The 22,787-nt window shown below is 38.1% G+C and overlaps 1 protein-coding gene across 4 annotated transcripts in view; it reads left to right on the forward strand.

Moving 5' to 3' along the window:
- Ankrd12 (ankyrin repeat domain 12) overlaps positions 1 to 22,787 on the forward strand; it is a 115,164-nt gene that overhangs the window by 34,805 nt on the left and 57,572 nt on the right. For 3 of the 4 annotated variants that reach the window (XM_038338893.1, XM_038338891.1, XM_038338892.1), the window contains exons 3-7: positions 1,372 to 1,519; positions 7,816 to 7,884; positions 12,372 to 12,518; positions 16,915 to 17,115; positions 18,415 to 18,557. In XM_038338893.1, coding sequence (XP_038194821.1) covers positions 1,372 to 1,519; positions 7,816 to 7,884; positions 12,372 to 12,518; positions 16,915 to 17,115; positions 18,415 to 18,557 — 708 coding nt within the window. The remainder of the gene's footprint in view (positions 1 to 1,371; positions 1,520 to 7,815; positions 7,885 to 12,371; positions 12,519 to 16,914; positions 17,116 to 18,414; positions 18,558 to 22,787) is intronic. The other variant, XM_038338894.1, reaches the window with a different exon arrangement.

Raw genomic sequence — 22,787 nt, forward strand, 5'->3', positions numbered from 1 at the left:
GTCTTTATGTTGAAACACGCATGTAGACCAAACTGGCCTGGAACTCAGAAATTCACCTGCCAAGTACTAGGATTAAAGGCATATACCACTATGCTCAGTTTCATTACTCCATTTTAGTGATGCATATTTTCTAAGAAAATTATAATATACATATATATAGGCTTTAAGGTTTTTATTGATGTAAATTAGAAATAATTGTCTTTTTAATTTTACTATTCTCTTGACTAACATTTAAGCTCAGTTCCAGTGATTATCATTTTCTTGTCTCTCTTTCTGGCTTTTCTCATCTCCCCTCTCTTCCCTTCCCCTCCTGTCTCCTCCCCTCCTTCCTCTCCTTCCCTTCCTTTCTTTCTCTTCTTTATATGTAATACATTCAGATTATATTTAGGTATTTAATTTTGCTATATTCAAGCTATCTTAGTGTCATTTAAATTTTCTGTTGTAAGAAATAACCTTGAGAAAATGTTAAAATTAAGCAAGGTTGGTGATTCATACCTATAATCTTGGTTTTTGGGAAGCTGCAGTAGGAGGGTTACTGTGAGTTTGAGTTCAGCCTGGGATACCTAGTGAGATCTTGTCTCAAAAAAGTAGAGAGTTGAGGGATGTCTTAGTTAGGATTACTATTGATGTCATGAAACATGACCAAAATAAAGTTGTAAAGAAAGGGGTCATAATTCACTCACAGTGTTATAACAGTTTGTTATCAAAAACCCTGAGGGCAGGAACTCACACAGGGCAGGAAGCTGGGAGGCAAGAGCTGATATAGAGGCCATGGAGAAGTGCTGCTTACTGACTTGTTCATCATGGCTTGTTCAGCCTGCTTTCTTATAGAAGCCCAGGGATTTCACCCTCAATGGGCTGGACCCTTCCCCATCAATCACTAATTAAGAAAATGCCCTACAGCCGGATCTTATGGAGACATTTTCTCAATTGAGGTTCCCTCCTTTTAGATAATTGTAGCTTTTATTAAGTTGACATAAAGCTAACCAGCACAAAGGACAGTTAATTGTTGAAGCTCTGTTTTAAGTCATTGATACATTATATTTTATATTTTAAAAATTCCTTTACAGAGGATTTTAGAAAATGTATAGGTGGTATGTGTGTACATGCACGTGCACACTCATGCACACGCACATACATCTTCATATGCAGTGCCCATGTAGGTCAGAAGAGGACATTGGATACATGGAAATGGAGACAAGAGATGTGAGCTGCCATGTGGAGCTAGGACCTGAACCCAGGTGCTCTGCAAGAACAAGTGCTCTTGATTTCTGTGCCATCAGTCCAGCCCAAATAATAAAGAGAATTTAATTTAAAATTCCATATTGTTTAGCTAATATTGATATAATTTTATCTTTTTTCTTACAATAGAGTAAAGACAAGATTGCATCTTACAGCAAAACGTCAAAAATTGACCGAAGTGATATGGGCAAGGAAATGAAAGAGAAATCATCTATGAAACGTAAACTGCCTTTTACCATTAGCCCATCAAGAAATGAAGAGCGAGATTCAGATACAGGTAGAATAATTTATTTTCTGATAAACTCACCATATTCTTAACTGTGGTTTCTTTTTACTTTTCTGTGCACCACTCCTCTTGACATTTTGGCTCATAGAGAAAGACTGAGTATTTCAGATTGGTCATGGGGGCAGAAGTTTTTCTATTTATCATCCAAACTATGGTTTTTAATAGATTTTAAAAAACAATGTCTATATTCCTTACTCTGAATATTTATAACAAATCTCTTAGCATGTTTAGAACTTAGTTTTAGGGGTTCATTTCACTAATGAAAATTGTTCAGTAAGATAAACATTATTAATATTTTGTATATATGAGAAAAAGATGTTGCATTTTTTTATTGCCCTTTGGACACAACAAAAATGTTTAGGCATTTTTGATTTACAAATAAAGTAGAAATATTTAGTACCTCCCAAATGAGGCTAACTCCTTAATTCATAGTTATTTTATTTCTCAAAACTCCAACATGTCAGGGGTCACCAGATGTACATAAGGGTGCTAACTACCAAGCCTGTTACCTAGATTCAATCCTGGGACCCACATGGTGGAAGGAGAGAACTGACTTTCCATATATGTGCCATGGAGTGCAGGGTGGATGTCTTAGTTGGCGTTCTATTGCTGTGAAGAGACACCACGACCACAGCAACTCTTATAAAAGAAAACATTTAATTGGAGCTTGCTTAGTTTTAGAGGTTTAGTCCAAGCATGGAAACACACAGGCAGCCATAGTGCTAGAGAAGTAGCTAAGAGTTCTGCAGCTGGATCCTCAGGCAGCAGGAAGAGAGAGACTCTGGGCATTTATTTATTTATTCATTCATTCATTCATTCATTCATTTATTTATTATGTATACAATATTCTGTCTGTGTGGATGCCTGCAGGCCAGAAGAGGGCACCAGACTTCATTACAGATGGTTGTGAGCCACCATGTGGTTGCTGGGAATTGAACTCAGGGCCTTTGGAAGAGCAGGTAATGCTCTTAACCTCTGAGCCATCTCTCCAGCCCCGAGACTCTGGGCTTATAATGGGCTTTTTATAACCTCAAAGCCCACCCCAGTAATACACTTCCTTTAACAAGGCCACACCTCCTAATCCTTTCAAGTAGTGCCGTTCCCCAGTGACCAAGTGTTCAAATCTATGAGCCTATGGAGCCATTCTCATTCAGACCACTACTGGGGTCATGGGCACTCGTGCATGCATGCAGATGTTTGTGATTGTGTGTGTGTGTGTGTGTGTGTGTGTGTACATATGTAGAAGTGCTTGTGGAGGTCAGAGGTCATTGTTAAGTGTCTTATTCAGTTGTTTTCCAGCTTTTTTTTAAGCTTGAGGGCAATTTTAATAACGTTTGAAAGAATGTCTCCTCCAGCTGGCCACTCCAGCAGGACAGGCAAGCTGTGATCTCAGCAGACGGTGGGAGGAGAAAATTTTGGTATTTGATCAGTGTTATTACCTGACAAGATAATTTGGCTTCTATGTAAATTCTGTTTTTCATTTTCATAAGTACAATTTTTCTTCCACATTACCAACTTCAGAGAATTATGACCTTGAAAAGTGATATAGTGTGATTCACTTTGTGACATAGTAATTAAATGTGACAAATGAATCAATGGTAGGTAAGGATTTATTTGTGTGGGTTTTTGTCTGTATGTATCTCTGTGTACCACATGTGTCTGATACCTATTGAAGCCAAAAGAGTGCATCAGATCTACCAGAACTGAAGACAGTTGTCAGCCACCCTGTTAAGTGATGGCAATTGAAACTAATTCTTAGCCAGGCAGTGGAGGCGCACACCTTTAATTCCAGCACTGGGGAGGCAGAGGCAGGCGGATCTCTGAGAGTTCTAGGCCACCCTGGTCTACAAAGCTAACCCCAGGACAGCCAGGGCTACACAGAGAAACCCTACCACAAAAAAAAAGGGGGGGGGGTAAGAAAAAAGAAAGAAAATAAGTGTAGTGAGGAGCAGCAAGCTGTGTTCCTGCCACTCAGCTCCCTGCTGCCTGGCTAGCTTATGCCCTGAAATAACAACACACAAACTGTATTCATTTAAACACTGCCTGGCCCATTAGTTTCAGCCTCTTATTAGCTAATTCTCACATCTTGCTTTAACCCATATTTAGTAATATGTGTAGCACCACAAGGTGGTGGCTTACCAGGAAAGATTCAGCGTGTATGACTTGGTGGTTGGCTCCATGGCATCTGTCTCAGAGAGGAGAGGCATGGTGACTGTCTCGGGTCGGAGAATCATAGTGACTGCCTCACTTCCCTTCTTCCCAGCATTCTGTTCATCTACTCCACCCACCTATGTTCTGACCTATCAGGCCAAGCAGTGTTTAAATGAATACAGTTTCCATGTAATTATTTCTGGTGTAAAGCTAGCCAGAGGCCAGGAGCTAGGCGGCGGGAAGAGGCCCACTGCTCCTTCTCCTCTGGGAGAACAGCCAGTGCTCTTAACTACTGAACCTTCTCTTCATCCTAGCTAAGGATTTTGTAATTTAATGCAGTGAACACTAGACATAGTCGAGAGTTGATTGAACTCAGCAATGTAAGATGAAACTAGATTCCTCTTAGTCTTTCTTTTCTACCCCCTTTAGCTCATACATGAACTTTTTCTTTAAACATTTTCCCCTTAGAGTTAGTTGCATGCTCAACTTCTTGTCAAAGGGAGCACTAGAGTGTATTTCTTCCCATGAGACTTGGTCCTTTATTTTTTTTTAATTCTTTATTTTTTTTATAAAAAATTTCCATCTCCTCCCCTCCTCCTACCCCTTCCCTCCCCTCCCTTCCACCCATACCCCCACTCCCTCCCTCTCCAAGCCAAAGAGCCATCAGGGTTCCCTTCACTATGTTAAGTCCAAGGTCCTCCCAGCTCCCCCTAAGTCCAGGAAGGTGAGCAACCAAACTGACAAGGCTCACAGTGAGCCCATCCATGCTGTAGAGTTCAAGCTCATTGCCGTTGTTTTCCTTGGTTTCTCAGTCCTCCTCCACCGTCAGCCACATTCAGAGAGTCCGGTTTGGTCCCCTGTTCCATCAGTCCCATTCCAACTGGACTTGGTGATCTCCCGTTAGATCTGTCCTACCGTCTCAATGGGTGAACACACTCCTCACGGTCCTGACTTCCTTGCTCATGATCTCCCTCCTTTTGCTCCTCATCAGGACCTTGGGAGCTCAGTCCGGTGCTCCTATGTGGGGCTCTGTCATTTTCTCCATCCAACGCCAGGTGAAGGCTCTATGGTGATATGCAAGATATTCATGAGTATGGCAATAGGATCTGGACATTTCTGGCACCCTCTCCTCAGCTGCCCAGGGAACTAGCTGGGGGTGTCTTCCTGGACACCTGGGAACCCCTCGAGTCAAGTCTCTGCTAACCCTAGAATGGCTCCCTTAATTAAGATATATAATTCCTTGTTCCCATATCCACCCTTCCTATATCCCAACCATCCTATTCCCCCAAGCTCTTCCCATCCTCCACTTCACACTTTTCTCTCCCCATCCCCCCATCCCCCATCCCACCCCACCCCCAAGTTCCCATTTTTTTGTCCGGCAATCTTGTCTACTTCCAATATCCAGGAGGATAACTATATGTTTTCCTTTGGATTAACCTTCTTATTTAGCCTCTCTAGGATTTTTTACGAATTATAGGCTCGATGTCCTTTATTTATGGCTAGAAACCAATTATGAGTGAGTACATCCCATGTTCATCTTTTTGGGCCTGGGTTACCTCACTCAGGATGGTGTTTTCTATTTCCATCCATTTGCATGCAAAATTCAAGATGTCATTGTTTTTTACTGCCGAGTAGTACTCTAATGTGTATACATTCCACACTTTCTTCATCCATTCTTCCACTGAAGGGCATCTAGGTTGTTTCCAGGTTCTGGCTATTACAAATAATGCTGCTATAAACATAGTTGAATAAATGTTTTTGTAATATGATTGGGCATCTCTTGGGTAAATTCCCAACAGTGGGATTGCTGGGTCCTGGGGTAGGTTGATCCCAAATTTCCTGTCTTAGATGCCCTGTATGAGGCTCTTTCTTGACAGCTAAACTAAAAACCTACAGTTGTTTGATGAAGAGTAGTGTCATCAAGACTGTCTTTGTAGACTGCGTTTTTTTATATCCTGAATCACTCCTTTATTAAAAGGGGGCCTTCTGACTCTTCATGTTTCTCCAAGATAATCATACCTAGCCAAGAAGCCTCCAGCAGCTTACAGATGTTCCCAAACTCAAATAGCATTTGAATGAATGTGGTTTTACTTATGATAGTCCTAATATTCTATAGAGATGAACTAGTAGTGCTTATCATTTCAGTTTGCATATTATAAGTAGCTAGAAATATCATAATATGATATATAATTGTGTGTGTATGAATATATAGTTAGATAGATAGATAGATAGATAGATAGATAGATAGATAGATAGATAGATAGTCTCCTCTTGGTAAACATCATTGATTTGGCACTATCGTGTTTTCTCTTGACATTTAAGGCAGTGTGATTCAAGAAAATTCAGAGAGGCACAGTCTGGTCTCAAAGTCTATGGTCCCCAAGTTGTAGACTATGTTAAATTTTGTGAATGAAGCCTTATCTGTCAGCCAGCCATAGAAATTCACCTCTCCTGAGGCTGTGGATGTTATTAAAGGGCTTACCTTAAAGTGACTCAAGCAATGTGGAGAGAATAACATGTTTTACAAGATGTGTGTGTGTATGTGTGTCTGTGTATATGTGTTAGTGTGTCTGTGTGTGTGTGTCTCTCTCTCTGTGTGTGACATGAAAGCAGGAGAACTATTTTGTGAGAAGAAAGGGGAACAAAGAGGGTAAGGGGAGAGAGATGAGGCATCACATTTTCTTTTATCTACAGAATATAGATTTAAATACAGACACGTTTCTATGACATAGAAGTAGTAGAGGGAAGAACATAGGGTCATGGCGAACAAATAAAGGGAGGACCAGTGGAATATTATGGGGGTGTGAACATGATCAAAACATCAATTACTTGGGAGGGAGTGGCAGAGGCAGATGAATCTCTGAGTTAAGAGGCCAGCCTGGTCTATTTAGTGAGTTCCAAACCATTCATGGCTATGTGGTGAGACCTTGTCTCAAAAATACAGGGGGCTGGAGAGATGGCTCAGTGGTTAAGGCATTGCCTTGTCTTCCAAAGGTCCTGAATTCAATTCCCAGCAACCACATGGTGGCTCACAACCATTTGTAATGAGGTCTGGTGCCCTCTTCTGGCCTGTAGGCATACACACAGACAGAATATTATATACATAATAAATAAATATTTTAAAAAGTTATTAAATACGTAAGTGAAGCCAAATAGTCTATGGAAGTCATTTAAAACTTTGCTTATTTTTATGTGAAATGTCAGATTTTTAAAATGTAATTCTTATGTAATTTGAAAAGTCTTGTCTTTGAATCAGCTTATCAATTTGCTTTACATTTGATTAAAGGTTATTTTATTAATGATCCCCTTTTCTTGAACACGCCTTCTAATTACTAAACTGAAAAGTTTAAAATTCTCATATATTGTATTCTGTGATTGTTTTCTAACTTGTTTTTTTCCCAACATTTGATTAGTCATACTTAAGTTGTTAATTCTGTGTGTAACAATTATTCTGGAAAGGTACATATGTGTCAATAAACCGAGGCTGTGACTATAAGAATAGTAAGTTGTAAGTTAAATGACTTACTATTTAAAAGTAAAAGCAGCTCTGTTTGTATCATCAGAGATCTCGATAGCTGTCTTAAATTGGTAGAAGTCCATACTCTAAGCCTAGATTATAAGATGATAGTTTTGGATGATCTCTGTCTTCATTAGTAAATGCGGCAGTAATTCCTATGACTGGGAATGAGTACAATCTGTGAACAGTCTGTGGTCTAGGACAATACTGAGGTCCTAGATGTTCTTTTGACTTGGGAATAATTTTGGCCTTCATAGAAAATAAGTTTGATTCAGCTTACTCAAAGACAAATTTTAAACAGAAAATTGGTGATAAGAACATTGTCTCTCATATTGACAGAGTTAACAAAATAGCATCAAAAGAGCTATACTTAAACAACATCATAGTGTTTAAGTATACTAAACTTTAAGTTACTCTGCTTAAGAAACTGAAATGTTACATGTTGGACAAACCTGTATTTTAAACGTCATTTGTTGTTCCAAAATACTATTTTTGAGGTAAAGCCAGTGATATATCATTGCCTAATTAATTGATGGTCTTTTAAAAATATTGTTACGTTGAATTCTGCATTTCCCTTGGTGTGCTTTTTTCTTTTCTCCTGTCTCTTTTCATTCTGTAGATTCAGACCCAGGACATAGAAGTGAGAACTGGGGGGAGAGACTTGTATCTTCTTACAGGACATACTCAGGTAATCAGATTATCAGGTGCTCCTGCTAGCCAGTGGGTTTCATCATGTTTATTTGAGTAGTGTACTATAAGTAACTTGTTTTCAAAACAGTTTATAGATATCTTTGCTAAATTAAATGAATTTATATGAATCCACCAAAATTTTCAGCTTCAGAGTCTTCCCTAAGAGAGGACACCGAGGCTCCTGGTCTGCCTTGTTGTAAATCCTTCCCAAGTGTACTCGTGATAAACAGCATTAGTGTCCTTGTTTAGTCAGGAGATTTCTTCTTTTAAAATAGATATTTTAAAAATAGTATTCACTGAGTTCTATAGTGTTTATTGATTTTTGCTTTACAGGTAGAATTTAACCATAAGTGTATTAAAATATGGGGTCACGTACACAAATGCCCCCTCATTAACTGTGTTAGAACTTCTCTAGTTAGTTACAGCTTCAGTTGTTTGGAATTCATAATTACTCTAAATAAAAAATATAGGAGATAAACTCCCTCATTCTAAAATAAAGAATAAAACTAATTGTTTTTTAAATAAGGCCTCATTGTGTAGCTCTGGCTAGCCTAGAACTCTTTGTAGATCAGGCTGGCCTCAAACTCATAGAGATCTGCCTGGTTCTGCCTCCTGAGTGCTGGGATTATAAAGCATGCTCCACCATGGCAAGCAAGACTAGTTATTTTGACTGATCTTTTCTTTCTTCTTAAAATTAGACTGACATTCATCTTTGAACTTACCAAAATGAAAATCTTGTATAGCCCTTGGGAATTTCTTTCTAGTTTTTAGCATATGACACTTAGCTATAGAAATTGAACACAAACCTACTGTTTCTACATGTATTTTATTTATCTTATAAATTTGGGGAACTCTCTAGAAGTGGGGAAGAACTAATTTCATCCTTAAAGTTACCCTGAAATCATTGAGGTGATAAGTTCCTTATGGCTGTGTTTGCTGTGGCATCAGTGTGCCTTTCTAAAGGGGACTGCTGAGCACCAAGACCGACCATGGTCTGCCTGCCACTGCTGACAAAGGCACAGTCACCTGCTCGTAGCATTTTTAGTACCTGGGCTTAATGGCAGTGCCCCTCTCCCCCAGGATGCAATATTCACACTACAAATGTGATTAAGTTATGCTCACCTGCCTTCATTGTCTTACTTGGAAACTACTTCACTGGGAAATACTTTATCCCTTAATTTTTGAGACACTAATAAGTTTATGAGCCAAGTTTTCCAAGAAAAAGTTTTGTCCCTTCTCTGCGGTAACTTTACACTTAATTGAAAAGTGACAATGTTGAGTTTTGTGTTTATTCTGACAGGAAAAGGAAAAGGCACAGATCTTCTAGAATGTTAGAGGGGCATCTCTATTCCTGAAGCTCTGAATGCTAAGAAAGGACAGAAAGATGGATTTGATGTAAAGAGCATTTTAGTTTTTATTTTGATTAGTATTAGGTAAATTTCTTAGAGTTTTCCTTAAAAGTCTTGAAATAGAATTTCAGTTCTTTGGCAGACAGCGCTAAATGATGGTATTTGGTTGTACCTGTGTTTAAAGTTTTGACTCAGTAGAACAAATGAGTATGTGTTTTAGTTACTGAGAAATGGAGCACTTGACTGGAGATACAGCTGCGTGGTTGAACTCTTACATCCGTGTAAAATTCTTAGATTTGGTCTCCAGCTACCCCACCTTTAAAAACAAACAAGCAACCGTGAGAACTGTCTAGCTCCTTTTCAGATAAACAGTTGCCATCACTGTCTAATTGATGCCAGTCAAATGAGGCATTCAGAGTATAGATCCCACATAGTCCTATTGATGATTTCTAATTTCACAAACTATGTAGATATGTGGCTGCATACTTTAGACACAAGCACTCAGTAGATAGAAGTCAAAAAGTTGGCAAGTTGGAGATTGCTAGGCTGTACAGTGAATCCTGTGTTATTTCAGGCTATATAGTTTGGTCCTGTCTCCAAAACAACCAAAACCACACACAAAATTAAAAATAATAAATTTTAAATATAAACTTTAGAATATAGTAGTCTGATATTTAACAATTTAAATTTTAATGTAATTGTCTCAAATTTAGCTATACCAGCCACAATTCAGTTCACTTTCTTTTCCTAGTTCGTGTAAAATGTAAATTTTTTGAAGATGATTATGGTAACTCAGAGAAAAAAACTAGTTCATATTGAATGCAAGTGTAAAATTTTTGTTTAAATATTTGGAATACATCCAATTTGTCTTTTTCTGAAGTACTTATATATTTGATCATTTGATAGTATAACCAGGTATATACACTTTAGAGTGTCGTCCTTTTGTGTGTGTGTGGTGGGGGAAAAGGCAAAGTCTCACTATGTAACTTTAGCTGATTTAGAACTATGAAGATCTGGCTGGCCTTTAACTCAGAAATCCACCTGTCTCTGCCTTCCCAGTGCTGGGATTAAAAGCATGCACCACCATATTCAGCATGGAGTGTCTGTATTTTTTAAATTATATTAAAATGCACAGTTTTGCAAGTAATAAGCAATGCATCTAGGTGTGGTAATCCACACCTATAATCCCAGCACTCCAGAGGTGAGGGCGGGCAGCCGGTCTGTCACAGGTTTAAGGTCAGCCTGAGCTACAAAGCAGAAACCTGTCTCAGAACCCACAAGAGGTAAGTACTGGTAGGGTTCTACTCTTGTTGCCAGGTTGTATTTCTTTTCTTAAAAGCATTTTTCAACATTCTCTTAAATGTTTGTATATTAGATTAAATTAAATATTTTGATTCTAGGAGAGAAGTACATTCACTATATTTAAAAATTGTTATCAGATGAAAAGCCATTCAAAACAAGAGTAGTTGTTCCTCCCTAGACATTAGAAAACAAAGATATATAGAGAATCATTAAGACAAAGAGTCTGTATTTCAGGGGAGAAAATGTTCTCCAAAGACATCTTTAAGGCTTTGTAATAACTTTAGTGATAGGTTAAATATTGGGCTAGACTGGATTTTTGTGAAATCAGTTCATTACTGATGATAATACAAGAATGATAAAAATGAAAGATCAACATATTAATGAGGTTGAGTTTGTTGTTTGTTTTAGTAAGTCTTGAAACATTTGGTTTTGTTTGGAAAAAATCAGCCATTCAACATATGGATATAGTAGCAGTTCACAGAATGATTTGAATCATTTGTGAGCAACAAAGTTTAAAATATTAAGACCTCATTTTTCTAGATCATTGCAATACCATTTTTTTCTAATTAACTGGAGATGGTACACTGGACCAATCATTAACTTCTTGTGTCTATAGATATTAGGTTTTAATTGATTTTTTTGAAACTTGCAAGATTTACTATTATTTAATTTCTGCTAATTTCAAATTTTATTAATTATTTTTGTAGCTTCTTTTTTCAAGTACCTCTAAACCTGAATTTTAAGTTCCAGAAATAGGTATCTAATAGGTAATAATCAGACCTTTGATTCACTTGTTCCTGGTATTGGAATTAATTCAGGTGAATTCCTAAAAGAAAAAAGACATCTGTATCTCGTACCTGTACCATCCAGTGCAGCCTGAGCCCATTCCACATAACTGGGAGTACTTTGCTTTGCTGGAAGGATTTCTGAACAGTTAAAACGGACCTCTGTGGTAGATTGGATCTCTTTGAGAAGGACTTTGGAAATTTCTGGCTCTTTGCAGGATATGTTTTAACTCCTAACAACACAGAATCTCTAGTTGTTCATATTTAACTTTGATTGCTATCATTCCATGTTCAGTTTTTCAGCCACTGCAGGGAAATGATTTGGTGGCTTTTCTTCAGTAATTGTTCTTTTTGTTGAGACTTGTCTTAAATGCTTAGCCTCTTGCAAGATTGTACAAGTAATTGGTGGAATTAGGACAATAATTGTAAGGCTCATTGGTATTTAGGCTCAGCAGTAATGCTAGATACTGTGTGAAAGAGAATTTTACACTTGGCTTTTTGTCCACAGATTCAACTGATTACAGATAAAAATACTGAGAAAAAACTACAGAATTTTTTCTTGTCATTAAACCCTAAACAATGCAGAATAACAATTATTTCATAGCCTTAATATAATACTTCATGTTATAAGTAATTTAGACATAATTCAAAGTGTATGAGAGGAGTCACATGGGTTATATACAAATCCTGAATTTTATCTTAGAGAGTTGAGCAATTGCAGGTTTTATTACCAATAGTACTAGAAACAATACTTAGAGATACCAAGAAACAACTCTATTAAGAACTATTTGAATTGTTGTTAAAGATTGTACACTTTAATAGAACAAACAGTCAAAATTAAAATGTTTCTAGTAGTAAATTTTTAACAGAATCAAGAATATATTGTTCAATACTTTCAGGAAAATATTTCTTATATAAGTCTAGCAGTTTTGTCTGGCTACCTCTAGTATACACACATTGTCCATATGCACACATAGCATCTACCAAAGAAGTTGCCTTTGAATACTTACATTTGTTTCCAATTCTTACATATTTATTAATCGTTACAGAGAAAGAAGGTCCAGAAAAGAAGAAAACGAAAAAAGAAGCTGGAAGTAAGAAATCCACCCCAGTTAGCATTCTTTTTGGTTACCCACTCTCGGAACGAAAGCAGATGGCACTTCTAATGCAGATGACAGCAAGGGACAATAGTCCAGGTGATTGGCATTTACAGAAATTGAGTTAATGTGTCTTAGTTGGCCTAGAGTCCGGGTAACTTTCTTTAACAATTCTTTTCTACTAATTTGAGTTCTTATCCTTTATTGAATTTAATCAGCACTATTCATAATATCAGTTTTTAATTTTCTCATTGTTTGTATGACATTTTATTATTGTATCCTTCAGTGGGATTACAAGGTCTGTAAGAGCAGGAGTCCTTTATAGTTACTAGGCATTAATTTAAGTAGTTACTAAATAAAACAAGGGATTTGAAATTGAATAATCAGCTTGAAAATTTTGCAAGTGGGATCCTATTTTATTTTTTTGAATAGCACTTATTTTAAAATTTAAGGATTTTTTTAGAAAATTATTTATTTTTTAAAAAGAGAAATTTTATGTGCATTGGGGTAGAAGGAATGGCGGGGCTGTGTCCCGCCACCCGGCTAGCTTTACACCCGAAATAATTACACGGAAACTGTATTCTTTTAAACACTGCCTGGCCCATTAGCTTCAGCCTCTTATTGGTTAATTCTCACATCTTCCTTTAACCCATATTTAGTAATCTGTGTAGCACCACAAGGTGGTCGCTTACCAGGAGAGATCTTAACCTGCGTCTGTCTTGGAGAGGAGAAGCATGGCGACTGTCCCAGAGAGGAGAGGCCGGGCAATTGTCTGAGCCATCTACCTCATTTCCTTCTTCCTGTTCTGTCTACTCCACCCACCTGAGGACTGGCCTATTAAATGGGCCAAGGCAGTTTCTTTATTAACGAATGAAATCAACACAAACAGAAGACTCTCCCACATCACATTGGTGTTTTGCCTGCATGTATGTCTCTGTGAAGATGTCTCATTGGAGTTACAGACAGTTGTGAGCTCCCATGTGGGTTTTGGGACTTGAACCCTGGTCTTCTGGAAGAGAAGCCATTACTCTTAACCTCTGAGCCCAGAAAATTACTTATTTTCTTATGAGTGTGCACATGCCTTAGTATGTGTGTGTGTGTGACTGGCCATTTGTGTGCACCACATGCATACAGCAGCCAGTGGGGACTAGAAAAGGGTGTCAGGCCGGGTAGTGGGGGTGCATCAGGTGGCGGAGGCAAGCCTGGTCTACAGAGTGAGTTCTGGGACAGCCAGGGCTACACAGAGAAAGCCTGTCTTGAAAAACCAAAAAAAAAAAAAAAAAAAAAAAAAGGTGTCAGATCCTCTGGAACCTGAGTTACAGTCTGTACTCAGGGAGCGGCAGGTGTGTGCTAGGATCTGAACCCAGGTCTTGTGCAGGAGCACTGGGTGCTCTTAGCCACTGAGCTACCTCTCCAGCACTAGTTTATAAAAAATAAAACTTGCTGTTTTGATTACTCCCATTGTTTCTTTTTTTTTCTCTAATATAGGTATTTGAACTATTTACATATTTTATTTACCTATTAGGTGTATATATGCACATGCATTTGTATATATGGTCAGAGGACATCTTTTGGGAATTGGTTTTCTCCTGACATGTAGAAGCTAGGGATTGAACTCAGATTGCTAGACTTGGTAGCAAGCGCTTTTATTCTCTGAGACAACTCATTGTCCCAGTATTCATTATTTCTATCATAACTTAGTAAAGATTGGACAAATGAAAGATATGCTAAAACATTTTTATAGTTCTCTGAAAGGGAAAGTTTTTCTCATCCTTGACGCCTATCCCCACCCACTATAGCTAGCTCATCACTATTGAGGAGTCTCATTCCTATACTCAGGGATTTCCTGGGCATAAACACACAGATCAGTTTTGTCTTGTCTTGTCTTGGCTGTGTATGCCAAGTGAGTTAGTCAACTGCCAGGTCACATCTTCAGCTTTGTGTTTACCTTTTAGTTTGAAATAGGTCTCACTAAGTTGTCCTTGCTGACTGACCTTGAACTTCATAGCCAAACCAGACCTTTGGTAATTTTCCTGCCTCAGCAGTCTGCTGAGAGTCTGTTATTACAGGTCTATATCACTAGACAAGTCAGAGATGTATCTTTTGTTGTTGTTGCTCATGTGGGTGTTTGCTTTTTTTTTTTTACTATAAATATGATTATACTACATTAATCTACAACTGGTTCTTTTCATTTAAGGATAGTTGCTAATCAACTTTATTATAATGTATAAAACTAGAGTGGAAAGCTTTTGAAGTTAAAAGTTGTTAGCTATCATGAACATGTGCTTAGAGTTTTGGGTTGACAACTTTACCCGTTGATAGATCCTTTAGTTTATAAGAAAGTCAACAAGCCATTTTCTTAAATAATTTAACTGTCATGATTATAAAATTTATTCAGCACATTTTTTTTGAGTTCCAGTGTGTAGCAGGATGTCTTGTAAGTAGTTTGATGCTGAATAAAGTAGAGTTCTTACTCTTGAGGAGTCTGTGTTTTAGAAATAGCCAAATGGAAAGATTGTTGGAAAGACACTGTACTTAAAGTTCCCAAAGCAAACCTTTGATTTCTGTTTCAGAAAGGATGCTGATGCTGTAGAGCTCTAGCTGTGTTTTCTTGCAAGGCAGTGAAAAATTACGTTCTATAGATTTTTCCCTTCTTAGAGCAGGTGGTTAAGTACTTGTATGTTTTCAAAAGTAAATGCTTAAGAACCCATTTTTTTTTTCACCTAGTGGTTATAAAATTGGTAGGGTGAGGGTAGAGGTTTTTGATGTACAGGCTAAATCAAGAATAAAAAGATGTGAATTGGCCTGGAAAGATAGCCTAGTGGTTGAGAGCACTTGGCTCACAACCACCTGTAACTCCAGCTCCAGGGGCCTGATGCTTCTGGGATCCGAGGGTACTTGGAATCATGCACAAGCCTCCCCTTCACCACAATTTAAAATAATAAAAGTGTTAAAAATATGTGAATCATAGAATAGCATAATTTTGACAAATCTTTTTCTAACTGCTTTTGTTTCCTACAGAGCTTTGACTTATTACTCATAGTTAAATAATCTGTGAATTGAATTAGTGCCTTATATCAGGAAAGAACACTAGTGTTTTTAGTCAGGGCTGTGAATGCCAGCCTCCAGTGTATTTTCATCTTGATTTTAATATTCTACAGCATGCCCAGGAAAAAATCATTGTATTCCATCAAATTATTCATTAAGGAAACACACATATATTTGATATTCCATTATCATTTTAAACCTTATTGTATAAATTGGAAGAAAGGAAAAACATTTCTCACATTGGCTTGTTACCATCATATTTGACTTGTTTTTTCTTTTTCTTTTTTTTTTTCTTTTGTTTTGCTTTTTAAGACAAAGGTGCAGCCCTGGAAGTCCCGGAACTCGCTCTGTAGACTAGGCTGACTTCTCCTGCCTCTGCCTCCCGAGTACTGGGATTAAAGGCCCTACTGCTTGGCAATTTTTAGATTATTAGGTTAAGACAGTATTCCCTGTGTTCTAAGAAATAGTTATGTTATTATTAAGGACTTTGCAAGAATGCAAAATCACTTAGAACTGCTTTTCCCTTTGTATCTTTCTGTTTTGAGATTGTACTTTAATTACAACATTTCTCCCTTCCCTTTCCTCCCTCCAGACCCTCCTGTATACCCTGCCTGCTGTTCTTCAAAGTCATGGGCTCTTTCTTCAGCAGTTATTGCATAGCACATGAATATATGTATTTATATATACATATATATGTATGTATGTACTCCAAAATATACCCATCGAGTCTATATAATGTTAGCTGTATATGTTTTCATGGCTAGCTCTTTGTCACTGGATAACCAATTTATGTGCCTGGGGAAGGCCACCTCTTCTGCTTCCAGCTTTACCAAGTCACCTCTAGTTCTTTGAATAGGGTTGAGACCTTGTGTGCTAATCTCCATCCAGTTAGGAATGTTTATTGGTATCCTCAGCACACAGATGAGTATAGCTTCCCATGTTAGGAAATACAGTCTCACAGCAAATCCCTGACTAGAATCATTCTGCCCCCTCACTTCCTCAGCCTTAGGTATGGGTGTGTTTTGTAGATATATCCATTGGGACCTGGCTCCCCCACTCAACTTTGATCATGGTTTCTTGTAGTCTTCTCCATCTGTTGCAAAGAAAAGTTTCCTTGATAAAAGTTAGAAACTATACTTAACTGTAAACATAAGGACAAATATTTATAGATTCTTTTATTGGGAGTTATGCTGGTTTACCAAATTAGTGGTTATAGATTCTTCTCCAGTAACCATGGTGTCACTAGTACTAATTAGTTAGCTAGGTTTCCAGTACCAGGTGTGGCTTCCTTCTTGTTATGTGGGTCTTTAAGTCCAATTAGATAGCAGTTAGTTACCTCCAAGGTATGTATGCCGCTGCTGCACCCAGAGAGTTACTGTGCCATGCTGGTGGTTGATGTGGTTCATAAGTGATTGGGAACTTTTGTGAACTGTCTTCTTTATTACAGATTCCACACCAAGTCATCCATCACAAGCAACACCAGCCCAGAAGAAGACGCCCAGTTCTTCATCTCGACAAAAAGATAAGATTAATAAAAGAAATGAACGTGGTGAAACGCCTTTACACATGGCTGCTATTCGAGGAGATGTGAAACAAGTCAAAGAATTAATAAGTTTAGGGGCAAATGTGAATGTGAAAGACTTTGCAGGTGAGACCTTAGTAATTCTGATACCCAGGAACTAAAATGGAAACATCCTGGCTATAATTTTAAAAGTATATTTTATTCAAAGCTTGAAGTATATATAAAACTTTGATCTTTATTACATTTCCTTGTCAACAAATTACTCAGATTTTTTTTTTATTTATTTTTTTTTTTTTTAGTTTTTCGAGACAGAGTTTCTCTGTGGCTTTGGAGCCTGTCCTGGAACTAGCTCTTGTAGACCAGGCTGGTCTCGAACTCACAGAGATCCGCCTGCCTCTGCCTCCCAAGTGCTGGGATTAAAGGCGTGCGCCACCACCGCCCGGCTCTTGTCGGACTCTCTTTGGACCACTAGCCTGCAAATAATGACGCAGACACTATTAACAATGAAAGCTTGGCCTTAGCTTATGCTTTTTCCCAACTAACTCTTATAACTTAATTAACCCATTTTTTTTTAAAAAAAAAAAAAAACTATGTTCTGCCATGTGGTTCAGTTACCTCTTCTTAGTACAGCATATCCAACTCATTCTGAGTCTGCTGATACAATCCCACCTAGATTCCTCCTCCTAGTTTCTCTCTCTCTGCTTGGAAGTCCTGCCTATTCTCTCCTACCTAGCTATGGTCATTTAGTTAGCTCTTTATTAAACCAATTAGAAGGTGCCTGAGGCAGAGACACATCTTTACAGTATAAAGAAATATTCCTCGACAAATATCCATTCTTGTTTATGAATATGGGGAAGCTAGTAAGAATTAATGAGATTTTAAATATTTTTATACTTGGGTGATAGGATCATTATAGAATTACAGTGCTGTTTGTGTTTTTTAATGCTTTCTAGTATTTGATTAGTGAACATGTTTAATTATGAAAACAAAGTGACAGATTTATTTTTCTTAAAAGCAGTATTAAGTCTAGAAAAGATATGAGCATAATAAAGCACAAAACATAAAAGTTTTTAAACTGATTCTTTCCAAAGTTAACTCATTTTACCTCTTTTAAAAATATTTTTATAGTTTTGATGATTATAAATTAAACCAAATTAAAACTGAATGAAATTAGTATTTTATATAATAATTTAGTTGCATTGAAACAGATATTTTCTCAAATGGACCTTCTGCAAAATTGATGGTATTCTTGATTATTTTAAATAGTTTCTTCCTCTTTCCCTTTTCTTTCCATGTCGTGTTCAATTTAGAATTGATATGCAACATATATATATACATATATATGTATATAAAATATACATATTTTTATATGAATATAAAAAGCACATGTTTTGAACTCTTGTTAAATTTATATTTTTACTTTAGGTTGGACACCTTTGCATGAAGCGTGCAATGTTGGATATTATGATGTCGCTAAAATACTTATAGCAGCGGGAGCAGATGTTAATACACAAGGCTTAGATGATGACACCCCCCTTCATGATTCTGCCAGCAGTGGGCACAGAGATGTGAGTATGGAGAAGAAGTCACTGGTGTATGTTTTCACAGAACAAAGGCTACCAGGAGTAATTGAGTACACTTCTCAGTGTCTGATTGTGAATTTCATTCATTGTTTGATCACCTTATCCTTTTTTCTTTTCTTTTTTTTCTATTTTTTAACTTCTTATTTGTACTTAATTTGATTTAGTAGTATTATTTTTTTCATAAAATAAGCCATGTTCAGCCAGGCATAGTGGTGCACACCTTTAATCCTAGCTCTTGATGGCAGAGACTGGTAGATCTTTTTGAGTTTGAGGTCATCCTGGTTTACATAGTAAGTAGACTAAAGAGGGTTACAGAGTGAAACTCAAAAGAACTCCCCAAAAATAAATAAAATGTGATTTAATTGATAATAAGTTAAACAATTTGTTAAACTTTTTTTCTGTCAGATAAATACTTTTTAATACTTTCTTTAAATACATTTTAATACTTTGGTCTGTCAGATAATTAGATGGAGTATGGTTTGGACACACAGCAGAGGTAATGCTGTGTTGCTTGTCTTTTTAAAAGTGTTTACAACTGACAAAAGTTGGATTTGGAGTAAAAAGATGAGTTCACTTTTGCTTGGGCAATTTACTATGCTCTTAATGAAATAAGTTAGCCTCTCTTGTGAGTGCCATCTCCTCATTCTATAATACTTTTAGAAAGAGGTTTCTTCTTACTTTATTTTTTTAAAAAGCCTTTTTAGTCAGGCAGTGGTGGCTCATGCCTTTAATCCCAGCATTCAGAAGGCAAAGACAGGCAGATCTCTTTGAGTTCGAGACCAGCCTGATCTACAGAGTGAGTTCCAGGCCAGCCAGGGCTACACACACAGAGAAACCTTGTATGGGGGTGGGGAGGAGCTTTTAAAAAATATGTCTGGATATTTTTGGTATTTTGTCTGTCTGTATACTGTGTGTGCAGTGCCTGTAAGGGCCAGAAGAGGGCATCGCAGCCCCTGGAACTGAATTGTCAGATCATTGTTGCCTTGTTGGTGTTGGAACCCAACCCAGATTGTCTGTGTGGCGAGGGCTTTTAACTGCTGCATCGTCTCTCCAGACCTTAAAATTATACCTTTTAAAAGGGAATATTAAGAAGGGATAGAAGACACTGTACATGCAAGTAAACCTTGAAATTGAAAATGTTAATGAAAACTTCAGGGAGGAAAACTCTAAAGTTTATATATACAAAAATAATTTCTAGAAATGAAAAGTGCTGTTTTCTTCATTATTTTCTATAAGATATTTTCCCATTTTTCTCATTAAAGACATTGTAATGTTGGCCGGTAAGATGGCTCAGTGAGTACACACACTGCATGAGTGAAATTATACCTTGTGACTAAGACATATTTCTGTGACTCTAAGTTTCTAAATATGCTCATAGTTGCACAGTATTTACAAAAGTTGACATTTGAGCTCGTATCCTTTAAGTATTCAATAATGTTTGCAGCCCTTCTAGAAGGGCCCTGCTGTGCTCTCTCAAGACTACGAGTTTAAAAATATACATACATATATATTTCATTTGCATGCATATGAACACCATGTGTGTACGGGAACCTGCAAAGACAGAACGTGGTATACACATGTGGGTGGTTGTGCTGTCTTGGTGCTGGGAGCTGACCCAGGTCCTCCCCAAGAGCAGTGAGAGTTCTTAGCCACTGAGCCACGTCTTTGACTTTCACAGTCTAACAAGTTTTGAGTGCTGTTTGCTCCTTGCTCTTCTGTTCGTGCTTAAGAAGGAAGAAAAGAAGAGCTGCTACGCATTCTTATTTTATCCCTATATATCTGTACCATGTCCTATGAACTAAAGCTAAGAAATAAAGTATTTTTCCATTCAGTAATAACCATATCTTCAAGGAGCATGTAAAACATTCTAAGGAGGGGACGTTGAGAAGAGCAGATCTATGGACATGTCTAAGTGGTGAGGGTTGACGAGTGCTGACATAGCTGACCAGTGATCTAGTCAGCGCCCTGCCATTCACAAGTGCATTTTGCCTTATGTACACATCTTTATGCTGCTTTATTCCTAGTTCTATTTTGGTAGCTATTACTATTTATTTAATTATTTATTTTTAAGATGAGGTTTCTTTATGTAGCCCTGGCTGTCCTGGGCCTCACTCTGTATACCAGGCTGGCCTCAAACTCACAGAGATCTGCCTGCCTGTCTCTGCCTACCAAGTATTTGAATGAAAGGTAGCTGCTACCACCACCACCACCCAGTGATATTTATAATTTTTTTGGCTTCTCATTTGTTGCCTGTTATATTTTAAGCAATTTTAAGTTCATATAACTAAGTATTAATTAGAGTGTTTGTGTATGAGGTACCTGTAAAACGTTGGTTGTTTATGTTGGAAATTTTGTGCCATGTTTTTCATGCCTTTTACCTACATTGATTGCTTCCTGATGATCATAGAAACCTTTCAACAGGATCAAGAGTCTTTGTTTCCAGCTTCTCTATGTACCCCTGGCTATCCTGGAACTCTCTATGTGGACCAGGCTGTGAAACCATCCTCCACCTCCCCTAACCCAACTCTTCAGTTCCACTCCCCCCATCTAAAATTTAAGGAAAACATTTCTTTTATTATTATTATTATTATTAAAAATTTCCGCCTCCTCCCTACCTCCTATTTCCCTCCCCCTCCCTTAACTCCCCTCCTCCTCCCTTTCCAGTCCAAGGAGCAGTCAGGGTTCCCTGCCATGCGGGAAGTCCAAGGTCCAACCCACTCCATCTAGGTCCAGGAAGGTGCGCATCTAAACAGACTAGGCTCCCCAAAAGCCAGTACATGCGGTAGGATCCAAACCCAGTGCCATTGTTCTTGGCTTCTCAGTCAGCCTTCATTGTCCGCCACGTTTAGAGACTCCGGTTTGATCCCATGCTTTTTCAGTCCTGGTCAAGCTGGCCTTGGTGAGCTCCCATTAGACCAGCCCCGCAGTCTCAGTGGGTGGGCGCACTCCTCGCGGTCCTTACTTCCTTGCTCATGTTCTCCCTCCTTCAGCTCCTCATTTGGGCCTTGGGAGCTCAGTCCTGCACTCCAGTGTGGGTCTCTGTCTCTATCTCCATCTATCGCCAGATGAAGCTTCTATGGTGATATGCAAGATATTCATCAGTATGGCTATAGGAAAGGGCCATTTCAGGCTCCCTCTACTCAGCTACCCAAAGAACTAGCTGGGGACATCTCCATGGATACCTGGGAACCCCTCTAGAGTGAAGTTTCTTGCTAACCCTAAAATGGCTCCTTTAATTAAGATATCTTCTTCCCTGCACCCCTATCCACCCTTCTTCCATCCCAACCATCCCATTCCCCCAGGGTCTCCCCATCCTCCCCTCCTCACTTTTCTATCCACATCTTCCCATCACTCCTTACCGCCACTCCACCCCCACCCCCAAGATCCCAATTTTTGCCTGGCAGTCTAGTCTACTTCCAATATCCAGGAGAATAACTATATGTTTTCCTTTGGGTTCACCTTCTTATTTAGCTTCTCTATGAATTATAGGCTCGCTGACCTTTATTTATGTCTAGAATCCACTGATGAATGAGTGCATACCAAATTCATCCTTTTGGGTCTGGGTTACCTCACTCAGAATAGTGTTTTCTATTTCCATCTATTTGCATGCAAAGTTCAAGATGTCATTGTTTTTTACCGCTGAGTAGTACTCTAATGTGTAGATATTCCACACTTTCTGTATCCATTCTTCCATTGAAGGACATCTAGATTGTTTCCAGGCTCTGGCTATTACAAATAATGCTGCTATGAACATAGTTTTGAACAAATGCTTTTGTAGTATGATAGGGCATCTCTTGGGTATATTCCCAAGAGTGGTATTGCTGGATCCTGGAGTAGGTTGATTCCGAATTTCCTGAGAAACCTCCACACTGATTTCCAAAGTGGTTGCACAAGTGTGCATTCCCACCAGCAGTGGATGAGTGTACCCCTTACTCCACAACCTCTCCAGCAAAGGCTATCATTAGTGTTTTTGATTTTAGCCATTCTGACAGGTGTAAGATGGTATCTCAAAGTTGTTTGATTTGCATTTCCCTGATCGCTAAGGAGGTTGAGCATGACCTTAAGTGTCTTTTGGCCATTTGAACTTCTTCTGTTGAGAATTCTCTGTTCAGTTCAGTGCCCCATTTTTTAATTGGTTTAATTAGCATTTTAAAGTCTAGTTTCTTGAGTTCTTTATATATTTTGGAGATCAGACCTTTGTCTGTTGTGGGGTTG

The sequence above is a fragment of the Arvicola amphibius genome, chromosome 8 (genome assembly GCF_903992535.2).
Source record: "Arvicola amphibius chromosome 8, mArvAmp1.2, whole genome shotgun sequence".
In the NCBI taxonomy this organism is placed as follows: domain Eukaryota; kingdom Metazoa; phylum Chordata; class Mammalia; order Rodentia; family Cricetidae; genus Arvicola; species Arvicola amphibius.